Below are 26518 nucleotides of genomic sequence, written 5' to 3'. Positions count from 1 at the left end.
CCAACGCGGCACGGGTCCCCCTCAAGCCGTTTTGTTCGTGCTCCACAAACACCAAAGAAATCCGAGTCGGCCACCAGGGCGATGCCACAGAAGGGTTAAAGCGCTAAACTCTCGTTCTGCAGCCGAACGGCGGGTCACCTATCAGCTGGGGTCGCACGTTCCTGCCAAACAGCTTCTCTCTCTCGCCTTATCTCGCCCCCTGGGGAAACATCGCATTATTCCGCTAAAAATACATCCCACGCTCCCCGTTTCCTCCTCTTCGTCTCGGCGTGGGCACCCGGCCTACTAGTCGGCTCCCTCACACGAGGCCGCCCGCCGAGAGGCACCTTAATACCAGCAAGCGGGCAGCGCTGGTTTGATGCCACGATTAAAGTCAGTGCCGAGTGATATCTGAACTGTGCCTGGGCTTACCCACTCTTTGCCATGCGGGCGGGGGGGGGGCAAAGACACGCGAGCAGTACAGTACAACACTGGATTTTGCTGTGCTGCACTTTTCTGGCCACTGTGTAATCACAAAGCCTCGAAACAGGGGTCGGCAACCAGAAAAGACAAGGACAGCATTTTATTTTTTCAAATTTGGTAATATATTTCAAGAGCCATAATGCATGTGAATACGAGACGGTACTTATTAAATAGCGCCACTAAGCAGTCCTTTAAGAGCCGCATGAGGCTCTGAAGCCGCAGGTTGCCAACCCCTGATGTAGAACAACCTGCTTGTGCATTGTGACACTCATCCCGGCACTGGCCAGGCTCAAAGCCCTGCTTAGCTCGTGCGATCGGGCACATACCAGGTGATTTGATCACAGCGCGTAGCATGTCACATGAGCTGTTAGCGAATGAGAATGCAATACGATTGAAACGAGAGTCCAGGTTAAATCAACTGAGGCAATATCACTGTTAACCCCACTCACGTATTGTTCTTCCGAAGATGTACGAAATATTTGGGTCGCTCATTGTAGGAGCGGTGATGCCGTGGTTGGTGCGTTGGGCTGTGAACGTGGCCACGCGGGTTTGGTGCCAGAACCAAGGCTAATGCTGGTGAACTCCCAGATGTTCATAGTCAAGGATCCTCGTTGTTAAATGTGTGTTCTAGTTGAACGGAAAACTGCATAACACACAACCAACGCAGCCTCCGATAACCCTAGGCCTAACAAATGTTCACTCCTCTGAGGCTATACATTCATAGAGGGAACATATTTTCACTGGTGCAGCCAAATATGAATTTCCTCGAGGGTACAAACATTCGCAAATATATTTTGTTTTCTCGAGGAAAAAATATTGAGGAACCTGCGTGTATTTATACCAGCAACACTGAGAACCGAGGTTCGAATCCAGTTTTTATTCACCTGTGATGAAACCGGTTTCTCAAGCGCAGCGAGCTGATGGTCGCAGCCGGGTCACCAATGACTTTGAACAAGGTCATTCAATAATTCGATTTCTGTTTGTCACTCAAATATTTTTGGACTAAAATTATGACATTTTATATTGCTTGCCATGCGACGAGACAATCAGCAGGGTATATATATGCAATGTGTGCTTCTAATGTGAACAAGGGTTTGGATGATTCTTGCACACCGGGTGGTACATTGTTCACTGTTCAAGTTACGAATGGAAATTTCTTCATCGCATGAGACAAAAACATTGAGGGGCTCGTTGGCATTAGTGTGCAGATACTGTGCAGCTAAAATGCCCTCGCCAAATGTGTCATTAAGAACGCCATATACAGTGAGGGAAAACAGTATTTTATCCCCTGCTGATTTTGTACGTTTGCCCACTGACAAAAAAATGATCAGTCTATAATTTTAATGGTAGGTTTATTTGAACAGTGAGAGACAGAATAACAACAACAAAATCCAGAAAAACGCATGTCAAAAATGTTATAAATTGATTTGCATTTTAATGAGGGAAATAAGTATTTGACCCCTCTGCAAAACATGACTTAGTACTTGATGGCAAAACCCTTGTTGGCAATCACAGAGGTCAGACGTTTCTTGTAGTTGGCCACCAGGTTTGCACACATCTCATGAGGGATTTTGTCTCACTCCTCTTTGCAGATCTTCTCCAAGTCATTAAGGTTTCGAGGCTGATGTTTGGCAACTCGAACCTTCAGCTCCCTCCACAGATTTTCTATGGAATTAAGGTCTGGAGACTGGCTAGGCCACTCCAGGACTTTAATTTTAATGTGCTTCTTCTTGAGCCACTCCACTGTTGCCTTGGCCGTGTGTTTTGGGGCATTGTCATGCTGGAATACCCATCCACGACCCATTTTCAATGCCCTGGCTGAGGGAAGGAGGTTCTCACCCAAGATTTGGCTCCGTCCATCGTCCCTTTTATGCGGTGAAGTTGTCCTGTCCCCTTAGCAGAAACACATCCCCAAAGCATAATGTTTCCACCTCCATGTTTGACGGTGGAGATGGTGTTCTTGGGGTCATAGGCAGCATTCCTCCTCCTCCAACACGGCGATTTGAGCTGATGCCAAATAGCTCCATTTTGGTCTCATCTGACCACAACACTTTCACTCAGTTGTCCTCTGAATCATCAGATGTTCATTGGCAAACTTCAGACGGGCATGTATATGTGCTTTCTTGAGCAGGGAGACCTTGCGGGCGCTGTAGGATTTCAGTCCTTCACGGCGTAGTGTGTTACCAACTGTTTTCTTGGTGACTATGGTCCCAGCTGCCTTGAGATCAGTGACAAGATCCTCCCATGTAGTTCTGGGCTGATTCCTCACCGTTCTCATGATCATTGCAACTCCACGAGGTGAGATCTTGCATGGAGCCCCATGCCGAGGGAGATTGACAGTTCTTTTGTGTTTCTTCCATTTGCGAATAATCGCACCAACTGTTGTCACCTTCTTACCAAGCTGCTTGTCGATGGTCTTGTAGCCCATTACAGCCTTGTGTAGATCTAAAATCTTGTCCCTGACATCCTTGGAAAGTTCTTTGGTCTTGGCCATGGTGGAGAGTTTGGAATCTGATTGATTGATTGCTTCTGTGAACAGGTGTCTTTTATACAGGTAACAAGCTGAGATTAGGAGCACTCCCTTTAAGAGTGTGCTCCTAATCTCAGCTCGTTACCTGTATTAAAGACACCAGGGAGCCAGAAATCTTTCTGATTGAGAGGGGGTCAAATACTTATTTCCCTCATTAAAATGCCAATCAATTTATAACATTTTTGACATGCGTTTTTCTGGATTTTTTTTGTTATTCTGTCTCTCACTGTTCAAATAAACCTACCATTAAAATTATAGACTGATCATTTATTTGTCAGTGGGTGAAACGTTCAAAATCAGCAGGGGATCAAATACTTTTTTCCCTCACTGTAACAAACATAAACAAAGCCTATGTTTTGGGCGTCATGCTCTGGAAAAGGACCATTACCTAAAACGTCAACCCATGTTATAGTTTTACTTTACAAGGCAGTGTTATAATCTCTGTGTGAGATGTGGGTGTGAGATACGGACATGGGAAAGGTAATGGAACCAAAGTTGAAAAGTGAGAAAAGAAGAATTGCATGCTTGGAAATTGAACGAGAGACAAGCAGAGGAACACGCGGATTAGAGGACACAGGCACAAGTTGGAGACATCAGATTGGCTGTTAAGAAGAGTAGGTGGGCTTGGACAGGGCAGGTCGCTAGGAGAGATGATGGCCTACGTTTGAGACTCACGGCTGAGTGGCAGCCAAAGGAGAGATTGCGCCAGAGAGGACATCCACCGCGGAGATGGAGCAGTTACAGTGATATTGATTGTGACATTTTCAAGGCCACAAGCGATGCCAACAGCTTGCCGAAGACTCTTAACCAGCAGTGGATAGATCACGGCTGACCGATGATGATGGTGGTGAAGGGAGTGTTAATGATTCATGTGGGAAGTGCTTTTTTGCATAGTGACACAAATTGCGCCTTCGTAACGTAATTGTAAAAAAAAATCAGAAAGCGATGTTTTTTTTTTTCAAAACGCAATATGAAATGTATTTGGAAATGTAAAAAACAAATCTAATCTAAGAAAAGCAATTAAAAACCTGAATCAACACCGCGACCGCGGGTCATTCTTGTATTCGTTGTTGTTGGTGGTGGAAACTGCAAGGGGCGAGAAGACAGACACAGCCTTTGCTCTTCTGAGCGTTGCTGCCCAGGACTGGCCACATTCCAATTGGCACAGCGGAAAATTGAATGGAGGGTGCGGAGCAAAAGCCTCCGTGCACTTTTGCCAATTGCATTTGGGGGAGGGCGAGCGTTTTGGCTTTTCAATCAGCACTCTCGCACGGGACTCGTTTAAACCGCGCCGCTCTCGAAATTAGCAAGCGGCACGATTTCAAGAGATGATGGCCCACACGGCGAGACCGGTGACGGAACGCGCCCGATCGCACGGCCGTCGCAGAACGAGATGGATCTTTGAAATCATAAACTCGTGTTCGGGCGCGAGATTAATTGTGGCATTGCAAGACCATCAGAGATTGATGGTGACAACATAGGGAGGCTTTAATCAAGCAGTGGATAGATATTGGTTGACGATAATGATTGGCACAGCTGGAAATTGATTAGAGGGCGCGGAGCGAAAGTCCCCTAGCCCCTCCCCGTGCTATTTTGTTGATTGCATTTGGGGAGGGCGAGCGCTTTGGCTGCCAATCGGCGCTGCCGCACGGGGACTCGCGTAAATCGGCCGCTCTTGAAATTAGCGAGCAGTGGATTTACAGGGACTCGGGGACGAGACGCTCTCCAGCCACGGGGCTGGTGGTGGAACGCGACGCCATTGTTTGCAAGATGGGAATTGTATTGCGAGGGTGGCTCAGAGGTCACTTCTGGTCTCAGCCTGTTCACCGATAACTCACATTGACACCTTTATATATATGACTCGCTCGGTTTGCTAAATCGCCTCTCATACTTGGTCATTCCCGAATTTTGCCAAAATGTATTTATTTATATTTGCAATCTATAGTGCTTTGAGTACCCTGTAAAAGGGCGCTTTATACGTGTAATGTATATGATTATATAGTGCATCGACAACGCTGTGAATAAACCGGGTGCTCAAGTTTAACGAGTTTATAGTCTCAGCCCTGTCACTAATTACCAAGCTCCCCCGTGTAGCCTTAACAGATTGTTCGCCGTGAGCGGGAATCGAACCCGAGCGCCGAGTTCGTAGCGCAGCTCGCTAACCGCTACACTACCGGTCCAGACGCCACCAATTACACGCGCACACACAACAACAGACCATGTCAAGTTAAATTTGGTTCTGCACTTGATTTGACATTATTCCAGCTCTGGCAAATACAACATCGGTTTCACTTCTCATTGGTGCCGTCCATAAATGACGTCACGCGATTTTGGACGATTTTTGACCCCCCCCCGCTCGTCACAGAATCACAAAAAGTCAGACCCCCCTGAAATATGACGTCACAAAGCTCTGCCCCCCCCCCCCAAACCATATTTCCATTTTGAAAATAAAACATGCTTCAAATCGCTTTAAACTATTGTCATTGTAGTACGTATTTAATGTGGCGCTGCACTCTGATGTTGTAGAAGAAAACATTTATTAAAAAGTCTATTTAATTAAGTAGAACGTGTTGTCTATATTTATTTAAAGTTGCACATTTTGATGTGACGTCACATTTCTCAACCCCCCCCCCTCGTCACACATCGTCACAAATATCTGACCCCCCCCCCACCCCAGGTGCGTGACGTAATTTATGGACGGCCCCATTTATGGACGAACGTTACAGAGGACCGCGCATCTGGTGGGGAGTTTGGCGCCGGCTTGATGACCGTGCGCAGCTAAAACGTAAGTAGGTAAGGCACACTGAGCTATATAGCTCTTTGTCAGAAGCGGCCTGGCCACAATTGATAGCTTAACAAAGTGGCTTATCATATGGTAATGTACAGAAACCAAATACTCGAAACGCGTGTTACTAAATGTAGAGGGAAAATCCGCAGGACCTGGAGAAAAATGCACGGGACCACGGGGAAAACATGCAAACTCCAAATATACAGGTGTCGTGAGCGAACCCACGACCTCCTGCAGGGAGTTAACGTCTCGCCACCGCTACTGCCCTTCCGCTCTTCTGTGGTTCCTCCTCCTCTCTCCTCTGAGCCGTCCTTTCTCTCTACTCTCTTCTCTCTCTCCCTTCCCCTCTCCTCTTCTTTTTCTCTCTCTCTCTTCGAGAGCTAGGTAATACCCTGCGGTGCATTACAAGTTTAATTGCTGAAATTATTATCGTTATTAACTGATTGTCAAGATAAAGTTTATTTTGTTTAACCAGGATGTCAATCATCCAATACACATACCAGATAAACGGTTTCCTTCGGCTCCGGGCTATGCTGAATTCAGACAAGAATAACATTTGCATGACGGATTGTTTTTTCCCCGCGTATTAATTGGTGACCAGGCTGAGACCATCAAAGCGAATGTGCTTGAGCACCTTCTTTAATCATGGACAGCTGCCAGGACTCAACGCAGATTAATATAAATTAATGGGTTTTTTTCTGTCTTTTTTAAAATTAAGTTGGTCGTTCATGGGAGCGAGCAGAGATATCCGCACCGGCGTCGGCAACTGAAGTGCAGAAGAAAAGTACCCTTCTGGTTCCCGCTGCCCATGCATAATTAATTGCAAAGTGGAATTTATCGAGATCTTAATAAGCTGGGGTGTTATTCATTTATTATGTCCCCCGTTACATTGCGTGTTGATATTTATTGAGACCCACGCGCGAGGCTGGATTTACATGCATAACCGATAACCACCGTGTAAATGGATGTCCCGGTCTGAACGTCGGCATGAATAATTGATTTTGGCTTTACTGACGCCTCGCGTGGATCTTTTTTTTCCCAACTTTGTCGCTCGCTGGATGTTTTCCAAGTTCATTTTCATCGCGGCGCTCCCTCGCTCCCTCTCAAATTGCGTCGTCAAGAAGCAGTCTTCTTTATCTCGCGTGTTTAGCCGCCGCCTCGTGTGGCGCGATTAATATGGCCTCATGTTTCTCGCATTAGCTCCGCTCAAACTCAATTCCACTCAAGCCAGATTCAGAAAATTTAGTTTTGCCGCTATCAAACATATTTAGGTTCTAATGAAACTCAAAAGAGTGCTTGGTAACGGGGCACCCAGACGGCGCCCCGCGACAACGTCTGTGTCTGTACGAACCGAGCAGAGGCCCCCATGGAGTGCCGCCCCGGCACGATGCCTCCGACGTTTCGCTACACGTGTCCGGAGCTTCTTCGAGAACTTAATTGATTGCGTTTCACTTCCTCCCTAGATTAAATTCGATGATATACCGCCATGAAACCTGGGCAAAACGTGAGCTTGCACAGTTCAGTATGATGGGGGGGGAAATAATAGGCTATACCCTATCTGGCAATAAAATAGGAGGTGTTAAGATGTTCAAACACCAAATAGATTCCTGTGTCAAGGCATCAAGTCTGCATTAACCACACATACGAACAGTGTTCGAATTTTGGCATTCTCTGGTCTAACACTGGCGAGACAAGATCATAAAGAAGGCTGTCTCTGGTGTACGCCAATTTGTTTCAAAGACAATGCATATATTACTAAAGCATGTTTGTTTGCATGTTTTGCCAAAAGTACATGTGGATAATGCAGACTTGATGCCTTGAAATATGTATCAATTTGGTGTTTGAACATCTTAACACCTGTTTTATTGTGAGAAAGGGTAACGCCTCTACTTAATTTTTTTTTATCGTTTTGATACTGACAAAAATGACCCATAGATAGAACTGCTCAACCCGAGCTATTCATACTCTGATACTTGTGTAGTGACATCGGGGATGTCACTGTATGGTGCCGGCCCGGAAGGGCCGTGGCGTGCGATGCACTGTGATCGCATACACCCCGTGGTGGGTGTAGTACCAGCCCTAGCGGGGTTTGGTGAGCGCTGGGATAGCGCAGGCACGACGCAGAGCGTGCAGTGCGGTCTCCCACGAGGGGGGAGCGAGAGAGTGTCAGCCCAGGGGCAGGGTTGCCCCGGGCCATGGCACTCTGGTTGACCCTGCAGACACGTGATCTAGAGTGTCCACAGAGAGGCCCCCAGGTGGGGGGACTAGGGGGTGATCACGTGTCCGGGGAGAGCTCTCGAGAGGGATCGAGGGGGAGCTAGAAGGCTCCAGAAGGTGGGCGGGGCCAGGGGTTGAGCGGCCCCGACCCATGGGGGGATATAAGGCGGGTCCCTGAGAGGGACCGGAGTCGCTGCATTCTACAAGATAGAGGCTCTACATCTCAAGCTGGAAGCTCTACGTCCTACAATGCAACCACGTGGTTGCGGACCCGAGTGAGGGCCCGACCCTTCATAGCAGTATCTCCTCTGTATAGGGTAGTTAGCTGGGTGGTCACCACCCTAGGTTGTATCTGGTGAAGGGGCAGTTACCCCTTTGTGTTACATGTTACAAATAAATGTGTTGCCTCTAAAAGGAACAACGTCTGTGACTCAGTTGGACTCACTACACTTTCATTGCCTTTGTACTGTTCACCTTTTGGCGTTCTCTGATCTAACATTGGTGAGTAAAGGCCATCAAGAAGGCTGTCTCTGGTGTAGGCAAATTGGTTTAAAAAACAATGCATATCATTATCAGAGCACTTTTTTGCATGTTTTGTCACAATGACGTGCGGTTAATGCAGACTTGATGCATTTAAAAAGGTATCTATTTAGTGTTTGAACATCTTAACACCTCCAGTTTTATTGCCAGAAAGGAAAACAGCCTTTTCTTAGTTGTTATTTTTTTCATTATTTTTATTCTGGCAAAAAATGTCCCATAGATATGCACAGTTCAGTTCCTGGAGAAGAGTGCCATAGCAATGGCCAGCGGGCAGGGCGGCTATAGCTCCCGGGGTGCCCCATCCGAGGGGTGCACCGGTCGAACGTGGACACGAAATTTAGGAAATGAAGGCGGCAGTGGCAGCCGATGGCTCAAATATTTAGTGGGGTGGTGGTGGCACCGCAGGAGCAGCGACTGTAGGAGAGGTGGAGGGGCAGGGGTGGCACCTTGCCCCCCCCCCACAGTGCTACAATGTATCGCACTATAACTCTGCTGAAGCAACTCCCAGCACATGGAGCGAAACGTCGGACATCGTGCCACACAACAGCTGAGGAGTTCTGCAGGACGACCGCGAGAACCCAAGCAGCAGCCGTAGGGGAGCAAATCCGCATCCAGGAATCACAAGACACTGAATGAAGATCCAACGATGGACATATGAATCTATGACGTAGGCTTTCGCGACCAATATCATCTATAATAGACTGGAAGGACAGAGGGCTCGCATAATTCATAATGTACGTTGCCTCAGTAATCCCCCCCCCCCCACCATGTGGCGCAAGAGCGCAGAAGCGTGGACACCACATCTACGCCTTGATATAAGTAACGAAACAGACTTCTCCACAAATCTGGCTGTCGCCTGATGAAGCTAGTTGTAAATACTGGCGAAACGTCGTACATGTTGTGGCTTGACTCTCCAACACACCGGTGTGCTCTACTGGTGACGAATTGGCATGTTCTGTTTACGTGTCAACCCTTACTAGTTGGCTGTGTCGGGTGGTTGGCGGGTTTTAATGACACATTTATATATTTACGCAATCTAACCCAAAACAAACTCTTATGGATGAATCTATGAGTCTGCATCTGCATCTATTCGAGTCTCCAGTATTTAGGAGTCGCCTAATTGTGACTGGTGAAGTGATATCCATCACTCGCATCACCGATCATTGCCTCCCATGCGCTGTGATAGGAGGTACAATTGGAATCTATTGGGGCTCTTCATACCCGACAAACAGTTGTTGGGTATGAAGAGCCAGTATCAAAGTATGTAAAATAAGTATAGATGTTACCCTTTCTGGCAATAAAACATGTGTTAATATGTTCAAACACCAAATAGAAACATTTTGCAAGGAATCAAGTCTGCATTAACCACACGTACTTGTGGTGAACATGCAAACAAGCTCTGATAATATATACATTAGGCAGACTTGACCTTGCAAACTGTTGTAAAGTTAGTCCGTTGCTTCTCAGCCGTCGTATTGTCAGTAAACACGTAAGGGAAGTACAAATCGGACACTTGGAGGCCGGGGTATAACGCCCATTCTACACGGTTTACAAGTCACTAAGATATTGCCCCAGCCACATACCTGCAACCCCAATAGATGATTTCACGGAGCTAAACTTGGAGTTTGCTAAATCGTTTTTGTTGTTGTTGCTGCGTAAATAAGGCGGTACACCTTGTTAAATTATCTGTAAGAATGGCCAAACAATCTATAATTGTTCGTGCCAATAGTTGAAGTCTGCTGCATAAAATGTAATACATGTCATATCTGTAGGGCATTTTTTTTTGCGCAATTTATATTCCAATTGTGCTTATCGCCCACAGCACGCCCCCCACGGGCCTTGGTCGGGCGGGGTGGAGGAGTCGCTCTGGGCCCACCGTTCTCTGGGCGCGAACGAGGACGCCTCCTGTACTTGACCATCGCTCCACACTCCAACGCGGCGGACTGCATCGGTCGAATCTAACTTCAAAGAAATGATAACGGAGTGGCAACCGAGGGATGCGACCGCGTGCGAGGGGGTGTGCACCCAGGAGATGGAGCCGTCAAAGCAGCTCGCGTGCAAGCGTCTGGGGGAATATTACATCGCGGTACTTTGAGGGATTAGTGGCGGCTTTTGTGGAGGCCTTCATCCAGCAGTGGCTTGAGCAAGGCTGCTAATTGTGATGATGATGTGTTTCTAAGCATCACTGTGATTAGATAACTTCTTTTTTTGGAACTCTATAATATTGCTAGACAACAGCCTGTGGGAAATTACATCAAATAATTACTTCTGATGTCCCTTTAAATGCCCCCTGACCACACTCGATGGTTCTGCACCTTCTCGTACGCCTTGCTACAGAGGTGTTCGTCTCGTGGCAATCAAACTATCAACATTGTACCTATCAGAATACTAAAAAAACTCACAAATTGAATATAATGGTTGTTTTGTTCAATATTTGGTGATCTAACTGAGAAAATCAACTCGCTACTTGAGAACCTGGTTTACTCATGAGCAGCTGAGCGATGCTTGGGCTCTGTGTCTCTCACAAAGCCCACTTCAGTCTCCCCCTCCCCATTGTAACGGAGATACCCAGAGCTTGTCGGTCTGCTGTTGGCGTCTGTCAGTGACAATGAATGGAGCCATGTTGGTACAATCTGTGCCAACATGGAAGCCAGGTTCTTACACAGTTAATGGCTTCACCGAAGGACACTTTTTTATTCATTCATAAATCGTACAGTGACTTTGTGGCTTAAGAAGACAGAGGCACCCATTTTTAAATGTGACACCGGCGGTCAGGGCTCTTAAATGCAGCGTTGCTATCGTCGTCACCGGCATGCGAGCAGCAGCACGCGTTCGTTGGCGTCACGTTGCCGTGAGAGTTTTAGCTCAATTGGCTGTGAGGGGGGGGGGAATGGAATTATCACGCGGTTGTAATTAGATTACAGCCAGGCAGGTGAAAGTAAACCTGTCTTATCGGCGTGAGGTGGTCGTGTTGAAATTGGGATTCCTGTTTTAGTACTGCGATAACTTCTCTTTCGATTACGTTCATACAGCATCGCGCTCCTGTTTCTGAGGTTAAACCAACGATGGGAGGTGTAGAGTAAAAGGTAAAGGTGCAGCCCTGCAATTGCTTGCTCACGCCACTGCTGACATGAGGTCCTCCACGACTCCTCTGGCCAGACATTTTGGACGAGGTGGGAGTACCCGCGTTTAACGCCACCACACACGTGACCTATCGATCGACTAACCCAGTGTTTTTCATTACAAGGCCGGTGAGCCACTGGCGTCTCCTGGTGGCCTTTAGTGTGGGTCCTGACGTGCGGCCCCCGACAATACCCATATGTGAAAACACCCCATCATCATCGTGCTGGCAAACCCCAGTGGTTTCAAATGTGTGGCGGCCTTCACACTGATGATGTCTTGTTGGCAAAAGTGGCCCACCTCTGAAAATGAGTGAAGAACACTGAACTAACGAGTTGTACCCATTTATACTGCTGGGTGGACAAAGGCGGTGTGGGTGGGGGAGGGTTAATACAATTTCTCTGGATTGCAACATCATGGGATCTCCTTTGCCAGTACCAAAATATATCAGAATAGGGTTTTCCCCTTTCTCTGGCAACAAAACAGGTGTTAAGATGTTAAAACACCAAACTGAAACCTTTTACAAGGAATCGTGTCTACATTAACCACAATGCTTGTGGTCGGTATGCAAACAAAAACAAACATACTCTGATAATATATGCATTGTACTTGAAACTGATTGGTCCACACCAGAAACATCTTTTTTTTTTGCCTCGTCTCAAACGGTGTTAGACCAGAGGACGCCAAAAGGCGTTTGAGACGAGGCTCGAAAGAAAGCTGTATCTGGTGTGGACCAATCAGTTTCAAGAACAATGCATATATTATCAGAGTATGTTTTTTTTTTGCATTCTGACCACAAGTATTGTGGTTAATGTAGACATGATTCCTTGTAAAAGGTTCAGTTTGGTGTTTTAACCTCTTAACACCTGTTTTGCTACCAGAAAAAAGGGGAAAGCCTATTCTCATATTCTGGATTGCAAGTCCAGTGTGCTCACTGTAACAATCATTGTGGCAACATCCTTCAAATATTAAACAATAATTATGATAATAAAAATTCGTAATTAAAGTATTGATCCGACTGCCTTACTTTAAAAATTATGTTTTTAGAAAGTTTCTTTGAAAAAAAAACCCCTCAAGTAATGCAAATGGTAATCGGACACACTAATTATTTTTTAAAAGTAATTGCTTGGTCAGTAAAAAAAAAGTAGGTATAATACCAAGAGGCATAGGTTTAGAAATATGCGGAAGCGCACAGTCACACTCGCTCGCGCGGCAGAACCGCAAAGAGAGGCTTCCATAAGAGCACACATGTAATTTAACGCAGCATTTTCCTATGAATATAAAACCGCTTTGCCCATGAATACGGAATGAGACGAAAAAGCTGCCTGGCTCCAAAAATAGATTGCATTGTGTGAAAAGAAAGTTGGCAATTCTGGCGAAATGTTTTTTATTCCCTGTGTATATTAATACAACTATTTATCTCTTTCAATCAGCACTCCTTTGAAATCTGCCAAAGAGAGTGAACCCACGGTAGAGGGTGAAATGGGCTGGGAGGGCAGTATTACATTCGTTTTGCTGTCAACTCCAACTATTTACCCAGGCACCTGAAGTCTATAGAGCAGTGCTTCTCAACCAGTTTATGGCAGCCCCCTTCCACGCTCTGCCCTCTCCAGCTGCTTGGTTACTTAAGCCACAGTATGCAGAGAGATCACATGTCCACGCCACTAGCGAACACGTTGTTAGTCAGGCATTAGTTTTGTGTTGTGCATCTGTGTGTTTTGTTGCCACAACATGGCACTGACATTCCGTGCACACATTCGAGATTTTTCTCCTGCACGGTATCCGTGCCACAGACTACGTCCCACCACCCGCTCCCTGAAAGGCTTTCGCACCCCCTTTGGGGGTTGTAACCTACAGATGTATCCGATACAGAACTCTCGACTTATCCAAAACAGAACCCTTGTCTTATCCAGTACAAAACCCTCGTCTCATCCAATACACAACCCCTGAATAATACAATACTGAACCTTCTTCTCATTCTGACAGATAACCATCGTCTCATCCTTAAGTCAGTAGAGCGTCGCGTCGCGTCAGCGAAAGCCACAGATTTACTGCCATAGCCACTTTTACTCTCGATGTATTTGCCCAATCGCTTGGTAGCGCAACTCCATGCCCGATAAATAACAGTTGTCCTCGTGTCGGTTACGTAAACGCGCATGTACATTACATGACTAATCGTCCACACAGATGGGAATAAAGATGTCGGACGTCGAGGGTGGAGGTCAAGAGGCAGCCGTGAGCCAGGATGCGGCGGGGGGGGCGTGGAGTGGATGTGGAGGTGGTGATGGCCCAGGGCAGGAGGAGTGAGCGGAGGGAGAGGAGGAGCTAGAAGGCAGAGCCCAAATGAGTGGGCCAATGCCAGACAGGAGAATATTAAATCTCTCATAGCTGGAATATACACAATGAAGTGAACAATCTGATGTAATTCTGCGCGATGTTTTGTGTTCAACTCACGACATTCGGGAGCCTACCATCGTAACGGGTGGCTGAATCGATTATTCTACCTGGAATCTCAGTGGTTATGACTCTGTGCCTCTGACGCGATCATTATGAACTTATACCACATCCAGTTAATCACGGGTGGTGCCGACTCAATGTCTCTGACGTGGCCATTAAGAACCCCCCCTCCCCACCCGAGGGGAGCGAACTTGTCACGTCAGTTGCTCCGGTTTAAAATCGTTATTTATGGCGGCTGAAAAACGCCTGGCGTGGCCAACAGGGGTCACTCAAGCGGTGTCCTGCGTCCCATGTCTCATCCTGTCAACGAGATCCCGCGGTGGTCGTTCCGACGCTGCGGCAAGTCGTGAACCTGCCCAGTGTCACCATCGTGAAGATCCATTCTCGCCCTCGCGATGCATGCACAGGGTCGGTCTTTTCCCAATTATGGTTGAGATTACTACGTAATTCCAGGATCGCGGGTGATGTATTCCATGGGAATTCCCATCATTGCAGTGTATTGCTCATGCATAGGAAAATATATTAGCATGGATCTTGCTTATATCACAAAGTACTGTATATTTGAAATGGTTAATGCATTAGCATTGCCCAATTGAACGTAATTATGGGTATGGAAAATACTTTGGTATTACCCAGGACCAAGTATTGCCTTTATCGCAATGTTTTACTCAATATTGAAGCAATATTGGTATTTCATGGGACCTCCTTTGCCAGTACCAAAATGAGAATAGGTTTTCCCCTTTTTTTGGCCAACAAAACGTGGTGTTCAGATGTTAAAACACCAATCTGAAACCTTTTTACAAGGAATCATATCTGCATTGACCACAATACTTGTGGTCTGAATGCAAAAAAAAAACATACTCTGATGTTTTGTTGCCAGAAAAAAGGGGAAACCACAGCAGAAGTAATATAATATTGGCCAATGCTAGGCTATACCCACACCATAACGTTAAGCCATTAAAGGAAATACAGTAGTATTTTCCAATTCCTGGGATTGTCTATCACATGTACAGTACATGTACTGTCTATCCCTTTTGTTAATCCACTGCTAGATGAGGTCCTACCCACACCGATGTGGGTCGTGGGGGCTGTTTGACTATACTTCACTACTCTGGTCAGTGCGGATTAGTGGTGGAGAGCAGAGACGTGTGAGCACAGAAATAGAATACTGCCCTCTCCTGGCCACCACGCAGCGCTGCATCCCTGTGACATCCTGTTTGTGCCATTAGACCTCATTTGCCAGTAACAAAATATAATAATAGGGTTTTCCCCAGTTTCAAGGACAATGCATATATTATCAGTGTGTTTTTGTTTGCATTTTGACCACACGTATTGTGGTTAATGCACACATGATTCCTTGTAAAAAAGTATCAGTTTTGTTGCCAGACAAAAGGGGAAAAACCCCTATTATTATAACCTGGTTGTGCTTTGGCGGTCTCCGATCCTGACAATATCCAGGCTTCAACCAGATTAGCGTCTGCGGTCTAAATGAGATGGGCGCGCATTTTGGGTGACTTTATCTTCGGCAAATGCTCGAATTAGGTCGCACATTAGTGCTGTATTGCTTAAATCACAAGTAACACTCAATATACAAGGTATATTGATATTTGCCAATGATGTGTAGTGGATTCAACTGAGTCGCAGACGTACTCTTTGGAGGCAACACATTTATTAATACCAACACACTTAACACAAAGGGGTAACTGCCCCTTTACCAGATAACAACCTATGATGGTGGACCACCAGGCTAACTACACTCTTTACACTGGGAGTAGGACCCCAGCTTGGGTCCAGGTCCACGTGTTGGTGACTTCTTCTTGGACGTAGAACGTATGTAGATCGTAGATCTTCAGATGGCAACAGCAACGCAGAACCCTGGTCCCTCTCGGGGACCCGGTTTATATGCTCGCTGGCCGTGGCTGGCTCTGCCCTTGGCCACGACCACCTTCTCGAACCTTCTAGCAGGATCTCGCCCCGGCACGTGACCACCCCAGCCCCCACTTTGGGCCCCTGTGTAGACCTTACCCGTCACGTGCCTTCCAGGGTCAACCAGAGTGCCATGGCCTGGGGTAACGTCATTCCATGGCTGACACTCTCACACTCCATCCTGTAGGAGTCAGCACTGCACGCCACGCGTGGTGCCACTGAGCGCTATGACCCAGCGCTCACCGAGCCCCCTCTAGGGCTGGTACTACACCCACAAATACGGGGTGTCCGCGATGGTAATACATCGCATGCCGTGCCTCGCTGGAGCTGCCATTACCCATTGACATCCACGAAGTCGCTACATACGTGTTGTCCGCGATGCAAGTGCATCGCACGCCATGCCTCTCTAGGGCCGGCACCACACAATGACATCCGCTATGTCACTACAGATGTAGCAGGTGTTACCCGAAACGCAATGCATTGTTCAATATAGGTAATGTATTTGCACTGCCTGCATTAAATACAACCACACTAGAGCTCATATTTATTTATTTTACTACTTCACCGAAATGAATTACGATTGGTAATCCAAGATAACATATTTACGCATTGCTATGCTAAATGGGCGGTAGAGGCATTGTATGCATTACTAAACAGACACTATGATCTCCATCAGGCCAATGCCCTCGGGTAGTTATTATTACAGCTACCAATATGCTGGATGTATGTACATAGATATTGTTCATTTAGTAAGGAAAGCCTCACCGAGTCTCAATGGTGCTTGTCAGGAAGGTCCTGCATTGGGATGTTTAGCCAATCTCCGTTTTCACGAGTGTTGTATGTGTGAGGAAAAACTTATGACAGACATCATCCTGCCTCCCACTGCTGCTGATGTCCTCTGCATTACCTCCATCAGACATTATATATCCATTGCTAAATGATGTCCAGTTTTTTTTTTTACATTGGTATTGAAATGCAATTAATGACAGTTTGATGTAAATTATATGTGGCACAATTCATTTGTACCCATAAATTAGATTAACTGTCACAGTTTAAATGTTGCGGCCTCTAGTGGCTGCTGTAGAGGGAAGAAGAAAAAGTGGAGCCCTACAATTTACCTGCTGTTGGTGGAGGGGTCTCCATTGGCCTACTCTTCCATGCTGGACGTACATGCCACCTGCCGATCGTCTTCCTCGGGGGAACCCGTTTACATTGCCGGGTGGATAGAGGGAGTGGAATGTAAGCCACTTTCCCATTTAAAACGAAAACACAACCGTTCATACAACACACGTGCTTGGATGCGTCCATCACAAAAGCTTAGGAATCGATATGTATCGATGGACTCAGTGCAGAGTTCCACCTCCTCTGAATGCATATGTGACCTGTATAAAAACAGATACTATCAAGACTCTTGTCAATTAGGCTATAGAAACGAATGTATTATTCACCTTACATAGCATGGGGTGAAGTTAAAACATTTAATCCGTCTACTTGCCACCGTGATTGTGGTCACGTGGGCCCCGTGTCACTGACCCTCTACGAGTGAGGAGCCGCAGCTATAATAATAATTAAACCATAGGCAACAGACACAGTCATTAATGTATTTATCTTTCTCGCCAGCTCGGTTTTAGCAACCCGGATAATCTGCCCACGGATAATCGAGAATCTAAACGTTGTGCGAACAACCGAGAAAATATCGACTCTTATCACGATGTATATCGTTTGGGCTCAAGACTCGGATACCGCAATCCATTCCCTGATCATACGGATACATCATGCACCACACGGACGCTCAGCCGAGGCAGGTCATTGGGGTCATCACCTGGTGGGCCGTACCACCGCCTGTCTCTTCAGCGGGGGTGCTCTCATATTTGCTATACAGTCAGTATTTGCTTCATCAATGGCCTGTTCTGTGTGTGTCACTGTTGGGGATAAGGAATGTCTCAACAGAGCACCCCCTGGTCCCATTCGCTCACGGCAGTGCGTGCCGTGAATGTTACCTAACATGATTCATAGCCTGTCAGCGGCACTTACACATAGCTTACTGGTCATTATTATTATGCCGCCTTCAGAATGCCCCTTATGCATAGCCTACAAATTAACGGTAGCAGTCCTTTGCCTAAAAACCTGGTCCCGGGATAAGAATGTGGAATTTCCACCACCGTATTTTAATGGCTGCCAATGGAGATTAGCAATTCCCCGCGGTGTTGTTTGAGCAGTGGGGATGACTCTATGACTTTGATAGCAGAGTCAAAGACAAAGATCCCCCGTGTAGCCTTAGGAGACTGTTAGGGCAAATGCTGTTAGCGAGCACCTATGAAGGCCGGCATGCCACACGAGGAGGGGATGAACACCACCACGCCCGGCCGCCTTTGTCTCCCCAGAGGCGAAATTTACACATCGCATCGGGTACTCATTTGAGGCTGAGTCGACATAGTCCAGGACCGGTTCAGATAATAATCGTCAGAGGTGTTGGCCGTGCGCGGAAATAATCTAACTCGCCAGGTTCATAGAACAGCGCGCTAACCGCGACATTACGCTCCCCATAGCAGGGTATACACACACACACAGTTGACAAAGGTCCCATGCTTAGCCATATGGCGAGCTGCAGAAAAGTCTGTTAGTGAGCACCTATGAAGGTCCGTTTCGGCACTCGATTGGGAGGTGGGTGCGACGAGCGATATGCACGCATGCTTGACGATTTTAACACAACTGCTATGAGAATACATGTGCTTTATGTTGAGTTAGCCTAGGGGAAGCTCGGGCCAGATGTGTTGTTGTATATAGAGAATTGTCATTACACACGCGTAATATTTAACCTCTTTGTCAATCCACTGCAGGATGAGGGCCTCCACACACCGTGTGGGCCATGGGAGTTGTATGACCTGGCCAGTGCGGGTTAGTGAATATTGGGAGCACAGAAGTAGGGTACAACATTTGACTTTTTGTCCTGCTGTCTGTTGACCAGCACGTAGCCCAGCCCGTAGCCCAGCCCACGCAGTCACCTATAACAACCTGGCATGCATGGTGGTGGCCACCCATCCATCCAAGCACTTTCTAGGCTCGACACCGACTTGGCTTGTGACCTCTGACGAGCACGGGTGCATCATGGGAGACTTGATCACATGCTCAATACACTGTACAAAACAAAAACAAAAATCCCTCGTATAGACTTAAGATACTGGAGGCAAGTGCTCTGAGCGAGCAGCACTTGTGAAGGCCGACACGGCATACAAGGGGGTTGGTAGCCAACACCACGCCCGGCCGCCTTTGTCTTCCTAGTGACGATGTTTACACACTGAGTCAACGTACGAGAGGCCTAGGACCGGTGTTGGCTGTGTGCAGGAATCGAACTCGGGTCGCCCAGTTCGTATATGTTAATTAACAGTTTTCAGTTTCATTTATTTGGTATAGCCCTGTGAGCCATTCGGCTCTTGAATCGGGTGCAACCGCAACAAACAGAAAAACAAAAACATGAACAAGAAAACATCTTAAAGTGACTATGCGCAAACAGAAAAATCCAGGAAAAAAATATATACTGCCAGTGACTTGCATGCGAGACAGACCGACCTGTTATTGCTCGATAAATGCTCTCTCTCTAGCCCTGTGCTAAACGTGGCATGTCTTGGGCTCAAACTCCCTCCTTCCCTTCTGATATTTAGCTTTATTCTTCATTTCACTCAACAGCTCCTACCCTTCAAATTATAAACTATTTTTTTTATTTTACCAGGTAAGGCCCACTTAGCTATATCGCTCTTTTCAGAAGCGACCTAGCCATTCATGATAGCCCAACTTAGTGGCTTATCACGTGGAAATGTATTGCAGCCAAACACTCCAAATGCATGTTTCTAATTGTAAAGGAAACAAATCTGAGGACCCGGATAAAAATCCACACGACCACAGGGAGAGAGCCATACAAACTCCAAATATACAGCATGTGTCAGGGTCGGAATCGAACCCACGACCTCCTGTATACCTGGCGAGGTAGTTAACATATCATAGCCACCGTGGCGTCCATGATCCCCTGAGCACCCTCTCCTCTTTCCCAACACACCGGAACCTTTCCACGACATCCTTCATTAAGCTTGCAACTTTGAGAACGTGTCCATTCCACATTTCTTGTAGTTTTGTTTGTTTCAACAGGGAACTTCTGAACCGGTTTCGACTTTCTTATGTCTCATCAACATTGCGTGATACAATGCCAGAAGTTACAACCTTCTGATATGCATTGGTTTAGAAGGGCCCATAGGTATGATGGACTGAAACACAATGTCAGTAATAAATATGGACGTGTTATAAGACATATGTAGATATAATTAATAGAGCATACACACACAATGTTCTGTTCATGAACACTCAGCACATACATTTCGATTTAAAGCTTTCGTGACTGCAGGGATTCATCTTCTTGGTTCTTTCGGTAAAGTCACGTATAATTTTTATTCTACGTGACTTTACCGAAATAACCAAGAAGACTCAGCACATAGTGAATAGATCAAATATGGGAATGTATATGCACGAACAATTTGCATACATGCATACACAAAGACACAACATGTACAGGTACATGTCATGCAACACATAGATAGACGTATCCACAGTTACGTTATGCAAACAAAGACAAGATCCCCCGTATATAGATTTTAACAGACTGTTGTGGAGAGTGATGTTAGCGATAACCTATGAAAGCTGATACGGCACATGAGGTGGTGGGGTGGCCAACACCACAGCCGGCCGCCTTTGTTTCCCAATTTCTGATGTTTACACACTGCACAATTAATTGCACGTACAAAGTGAACTAAGTTTACAAAAGGCGTAAAAAGTATATGCATTCATATTACTATGCATACAACAAAGACACGGACTCTCTATATAGCCGACACATATTGTTAGGGAAAGTGCATACATACATACCTTACATATATCAACATGAATTACATTATCTACATCTATAAAAGGCAAAGTTGTGCTTATGTGTGTCTGATTTCGATTTAAAGCTTTCGTGACTGCAGGGATTCATCTTCTTGGTTCTTTCGGTAAAGCCACGTAGAAGGGAAATAATAAAATAATAAAAATACAAATAAAACATAATAAAATAATATAATTATTTTATTATGTTTTATTTTTTACGTGACTTTACCGAAAGAACCAAGAAGATATGTGTGTCTGTTCAAAATGTTTAGCGTGCTTCCCGACACGCAACATACTTGAAGTTTGCCATGTGGGTACTTTCCAGACTGTACACCATGCAAAAATTAGAAAAAATACACTTGTTTTTTTTTGGGGGGAGGCTCAATAATGCATGTATTTTTTGCACGGCAAGTGAGCTGTGACGTCAAATCTGTCACGTGACCCGCGCATGTGGAAGCGTAACGCATTGTAGTGTAGTGGTTAGCGCGCTGCGCTACGAACCCGGCGACCCGAGTTCGATTCCCGCTCACGGCCACCACCGGTGACGATTATTTGAACCGGTCCTGGGCCTCCCCTAGGTCAACTCAGCCTCAAACGAGTAAATTCTGTGGTGTGTAAACATCGCCACTGGGGAGACAAAGGCGGCCGGGCGTGGTTAATCCAAGTCTAGTATAAAGCACAATACCGGTTTGTTTCTCACTCGCTACTGATGTTAGCAGTGACCGCGGGATAGAACTTAGGTAGCTGCGACGCCGCTCGACAGATCGGCACACAGACTATGAATACAGAGATTACAATCACAACAAAGAGAACATTCCAAAGTCAGAACGTGCAGTACGGAGGTTTGTGCCGGATGGCTGATGACTCAGAGGCTGTCTGGGGTCAATTACAGAGTTAATATTTAACAGTGGAACTCTCACTTACGCCCGGTGTCTGCGTGACGCGCGATATTGAACTGTCTCGTACTGTGATGGTATGTCGCCTGTACTGTGATGGGCTGGTGCATTGTGATGTTCCAGGTTATACTGTGATATACTGTCACTGATGTGCCATCTTGCACTGTGATTGTCCGTGTTGTATTGTGCTGTAATGTACTCTGATGGTCTATGCTGTACTGTGTTGTGTACTGTGTTGTAATTTAGTGCAATCGTATGACAATATTACATGCTATGTTGTACGGTGACGTTTATACAATCAATATAATACACAAATCAGCACTGTATGTCCTGTATTGCAGTATGTCAATTTAGTGCAATGTCATGCGTTTGCACTGTGTACTCTGTGAATGTGGACTGTTCTGTGTGCTGCTATCTGTTACTTTGTGTACTGTGGTGTGTATGCTGTGTGTACTGTGATACAGTACGATGGAAATTATGTTTATCTCTATACATACTGTGATGTCGCGCTGTGGGATATCATATGTTCACTATTATTGTGTACTGTGTGTACTGCGGGCTGTATGCTGTCGCCTTTCTACGTTGTCGTTTTGTCAAACACAATGTGTACACTGCGCTATGAATACTGTTATAGTAAATCATGCTCACCCCGCGCTCTCATTACTCTGATAGTGCGTTGTCTTTGAACTGTGCGCCTTTTGGCGTCATTTGGTCGATCACCATATGAGACTAGGCTCTAAGAAAAGCTGTCTCTGGTGTGGTCCAATGAGTTTCAAGGACAATGCATACATTATCATAGTATTGTTTTTTGTTTGCATTTTGACTGCAAGTATTGTGGTTAATGTTAACATGATTCCTTGCAAAAGGAGTCAGTTTTATTGTCAGAAAAAAGGGAAAACCCCTATTAGTATACTGTAATAGTGCTCAGTGTCAATTGTTGTGTATTTAGTACGTACTATTCTTGACTGATTTGTCTACTGTTATGTAGTGCTGCTAAATGTGCACTGTGCTGGTTGTGTAGAGCTGTAATGTGTCTACAACAGTACACGCATCGAAACTGTGCGTACTGTGAATACTTAGGGAAGGCGTATTGTCTGCTTATTCACATATATGTTTATATTATTGACGGCACTCAGGATGACTTTGTGTTATGTATTATATATGGTTTGGCGTCCACTCAGGACCCATATCCAACAGAGAGGAGGAGGATGATCCGTGCCGACACAACGTCTGGCAGTTCACCAGCACTGGTTCAAGTGAGCCTGACTCTACCGATGAGGCACTGAATGTCAAAACCTTTCCAGAGTTGTTGTTTGCGTTGAACCAATTCCGCTGTACGATGATGCACTGTAAAGAGGCAGCTTTGCTGACGGGATGTGTAAAAACACGTTGTGTGTGTGTTGATATGTGGAGGAAGAGACGTGTGTATTGTGCGGTGCTGTGATCCAAGTGACTCACCCCGCAGTGTGCTGAACGCAGCCTTGATGCGCATCTCTGCCGCCTGTTCTGGGCTGAGTATCTGAAGGTTACACACAACCAATGCAATAACCGCATAGAATGTGGACGACACTGCCCTCCTTACACAACTCGGCAATCAGAGCAAACACTCCGCAACCTCTACGGCGGGACGCGTTAATCCAGTAGGCATCAAAACAAGGGGCGCAGTGTTAGTAGCTTGAGCGTTAACGCGGTCGTGATGTGGTTTCTTTGAGAGCGGTTTATAGGAATTATAACATGCAGCGTATGGCTTTTGCGTACGAATGGTGTATGTATTCAGTCGCATATATCTGTATCATTACGTGTACCGTGAACACGAGTGCATCTCTGTGTGTGTACACCAACATACTACATGCGTGAGCGTGTGTTTAATATGCCATGTATGTCTGCGCCTTTTAGCAGCACAAGCTACAGACTGTACACTTTGTTTGTGGTGTTTATGAGTGTATGCGTTCAAAGCCGTGTAATTGCCTGCGATAAGACATCTCGTTAGCTCTGAACCGAGTGCATGCGTCCAGACATCCGGACAGACCTGTGTTCATGCATATTCAACACTATCTACACTTTCGCATGTATTTCAGAATGTAATTAAGATAAGACTTGTTGTGCATTAGAGCGTGGGGTAAACCTGCATGTGAGCGCATGTGTTAAAATCCATTACTGAAGATGAGACAGATGACCTGTGTGCGTTTACATATATAAGGCACAACAGCACACACACACCAATGTAAGTGCATGGATTAAACAATTGCATGTGCTCTAAGTGGGGAAGGGTGGTGCAGTGGTCAGTGCACTGAATTACGAACCCAAGTGAGAGTTATATTCCTATGCACGGGTATCATTTGGAGCGAGCGAATATCTGAATCGGTCCTGGACCTCATCTAGGTCAACTCAGCCTCAAAACTATTGCCTGTGCGGTGTGTAAAAGATCAAAACTGGGGAGACAAAGGCGGCCGGGCGTTGTGTTGGCCACACCCCCACACAGCACTTGTCCTCACAGTATTAATGTCTATACGGTGGATCTTTGTCTTTGTATAAGACGTATGTAACATCACATACATACATATATTGGAAAAAAATAAAATCTTTTGAATGAACGTAGATATGTGTACGCATTTGTAAACACTTGTCTCTGTGTGTATAATTGTGCATACAAAACATAATCATACCTTCTGTATATGAGTGCACGCATTCTTTAGTAGCTAAGAGGTCAGCCGTGTATGCATGCCAGTATATAACACCATACCTACAAATGAGTGTATGCGCTTAACAATACTTAAAAACAGACTTTGTCTACGCATGTATATAGGTTGACTCAGCATTTAATGACTACCCGGTGCGATGTGTATAAACCATCAGCATTGGGGAGACAAAGGCGGTCGGGTGTGGTGGTGCACCCCGCCCCACCCCCGCTCGTGTGTCGTGCCGGCCTTAATGGTGCTCGCTAACAGACAGCACTCGCCCCAACAGCCTACCTACATATGGGATGTGCTATGTCAATACATGCTAAGGACATTCATTATTTGTGTTACGCATTTGGGCAATACCAGACACCAAACAGACTCTGCATTGCTGCACCGCGATCAGTGTACACGGAGTGTAGGATCAGATTACCTTCATATGAGTGCATGAATTCAGGAGCGGCGAACAGCACGGCCGCGTTCCTCCTCCTCCCCCCGCGGTGCTCCGTGCCTGTCCGGTACGAGGCTCTTCAGCCGCACCAGCGGGGTCCTCTCCGCGCTGTAATCTTCTCTGAACGCGTGCGGAATTATAGCCAGGGCTGCTGTGCTGTTCGGCGGGATGCAGCAGCAGCAGCAGCAAATTATGATGATGTCGGTGAGGATGCTGGTGATTTTGGTGTTTGCCTTGGCAGACAGAGAGGTCCTGCTTGAAGTCATGGAGCACATGTGCGCGCGCCTGGACGGTCGGCAGTCAAAACAAAACAAGAGACCGTCATAGCAAACGGTGATCTCTCTCTCGCCCCGAACGCTCGCTTAGTCTCACACTCTCACACATGAGCTCATTTCAACTGGGCGCGAATGCAAGAGGGAGGGAGAGAGGGATGGGAGGGGGAGGGAGCGTGGTGTCAGAGAGCGAGAGGGAGGTGGGGAGGAGAGTGAGTGTGTCTGTGTGCGTGGTGCTGGCAACCCACCCCTCGTGTGCCGTGCCGGCCTTCTTCATAGGTGCTCACGAACATCACTTTCTCCAACAGTCTGGTAAAGACGATATAGGGGGGATCTTTGTCGTTGCGTTGGCCACCCACCCACTTGTGTGCCGTGTTGGCATTTGTAGGTGCTCGCCAACAGCACTAGCCCCAACAGTCTGTTTAAATCTATAGGGGTATCTTTTTATTTGTGTGCGTGAGAGCATGTGATATAGGGGGGGGGGGGGAGTGTGTGAGAGAGAGAGAGTGTCACATCAGTGGGAGATGGAGAGAGGCACCGAGTCAGTGTGAGAGGCAGCCTCTCTCTGAGTGCGTCGAGGTGAGGGAGGCCATCAGCGTGAGATTATGAGATTGTGAGCAAGTGTGAATAACGGTGAGTGTCATAGTTGGATGGGCAGAGAGTGTGAGAGGAGTTGTGGTGTGAGTGCATGTGAGAATGTATGGGGAGCGGTAGTGCAGCGGTTAGCTCGTAGCGCTACAAACCAGGCAGACCGAGTTCAATTCCCGCTCACGGTCAACAATATTGACGATTATCTGAAACGGTCCTGGACCTTCCCTCGGTCGACTCAGCCTCCAATGAGTATCTGGTGCGGAGTGTAAACATCGCCATTAGGGAGACACGGCCTTCATAGATGCTCGCTAACAGCACTTGTCCCAACAGTCTGATTAAGACCATACCGGTATCTTTGTATTTGTTAGTAGTGAACGTCGGCTGTTATCGCGGATATGCTGTTATGGAGTTATAACCGTATGTGAGAGAGTGAGACAGAATCTATGCGTATGAGTGCCGCTTGCTAAAAGTCGGTTTAGGCTATACGGGGGGACTTTTGTCTTTGTGGTTGTGTATATTCCACTACGGTGGTAGCGTAAGAGTTAGTGTACTGCTACCTGTGTTCGATTCCCAGCAACGGCTAACATCAGTGATGACGAGCGTGTGAAAATTAGCGATTAATTATCTGTACTGGATGGTGTGTGTGGGAGGATGACTTTTCTGTGTGACAGTGAATAGG

General features: G+C 46.4%; 1 protein-coding gene across 3 annotated transcripts in view; it reads right to left on the bottom strand.

Annotated features, from left to right (window-relative positions):
• LOC144946689 (neuropilin and tolloid-like protein 2) overlaps positions 1-25383 on the bottom strand; it is a 69223-nt gene extending 43840 nt beyond the window's left edge. For 2 of the 3 annotated variants that reach the window (XM_078875777.1, XM_078875778.1), the window contains exons 1-2: positions 24959-25383; positions 23306-23366 (exon numbers count right to left, since the gene is read on the bottom strand). In XM_078875777.1, coding sequence (XP_078731903.1) covers positions 23306-23366; positions 24959-24964 — 67 coding nt within the window. In that variant the 5' untranslated portion in view covers positions 24965-25383. The remainder of the gene's footprint in view (positions 1-23305; positions 23367-24958) is intronic. The other variant, XM_078875779.1, reaches the window with a different exon arrangement.
• Between the last annotated feature and the right edge of the window lie 1135 nt (positions 25384-26518).

Source organism: Lampetra fluviatilis, chromosome 42 (assembly GCF_964198595.1).
Source record: "Lampetra fluviatilis chromosome 42, kcLamFluv1.1, whole genome shotgun sequence".
Classification (NCBI taxonomy): Eukaryota; Metazoa; Chordata; class Hyperoartia; order Petromyzontiformes; family Petromyzontidae; genus Lampetra; species Lampetra fluviatilis.
This window is presented reverse-complemented; position numbering and strand designations above follow the sequence as displayed.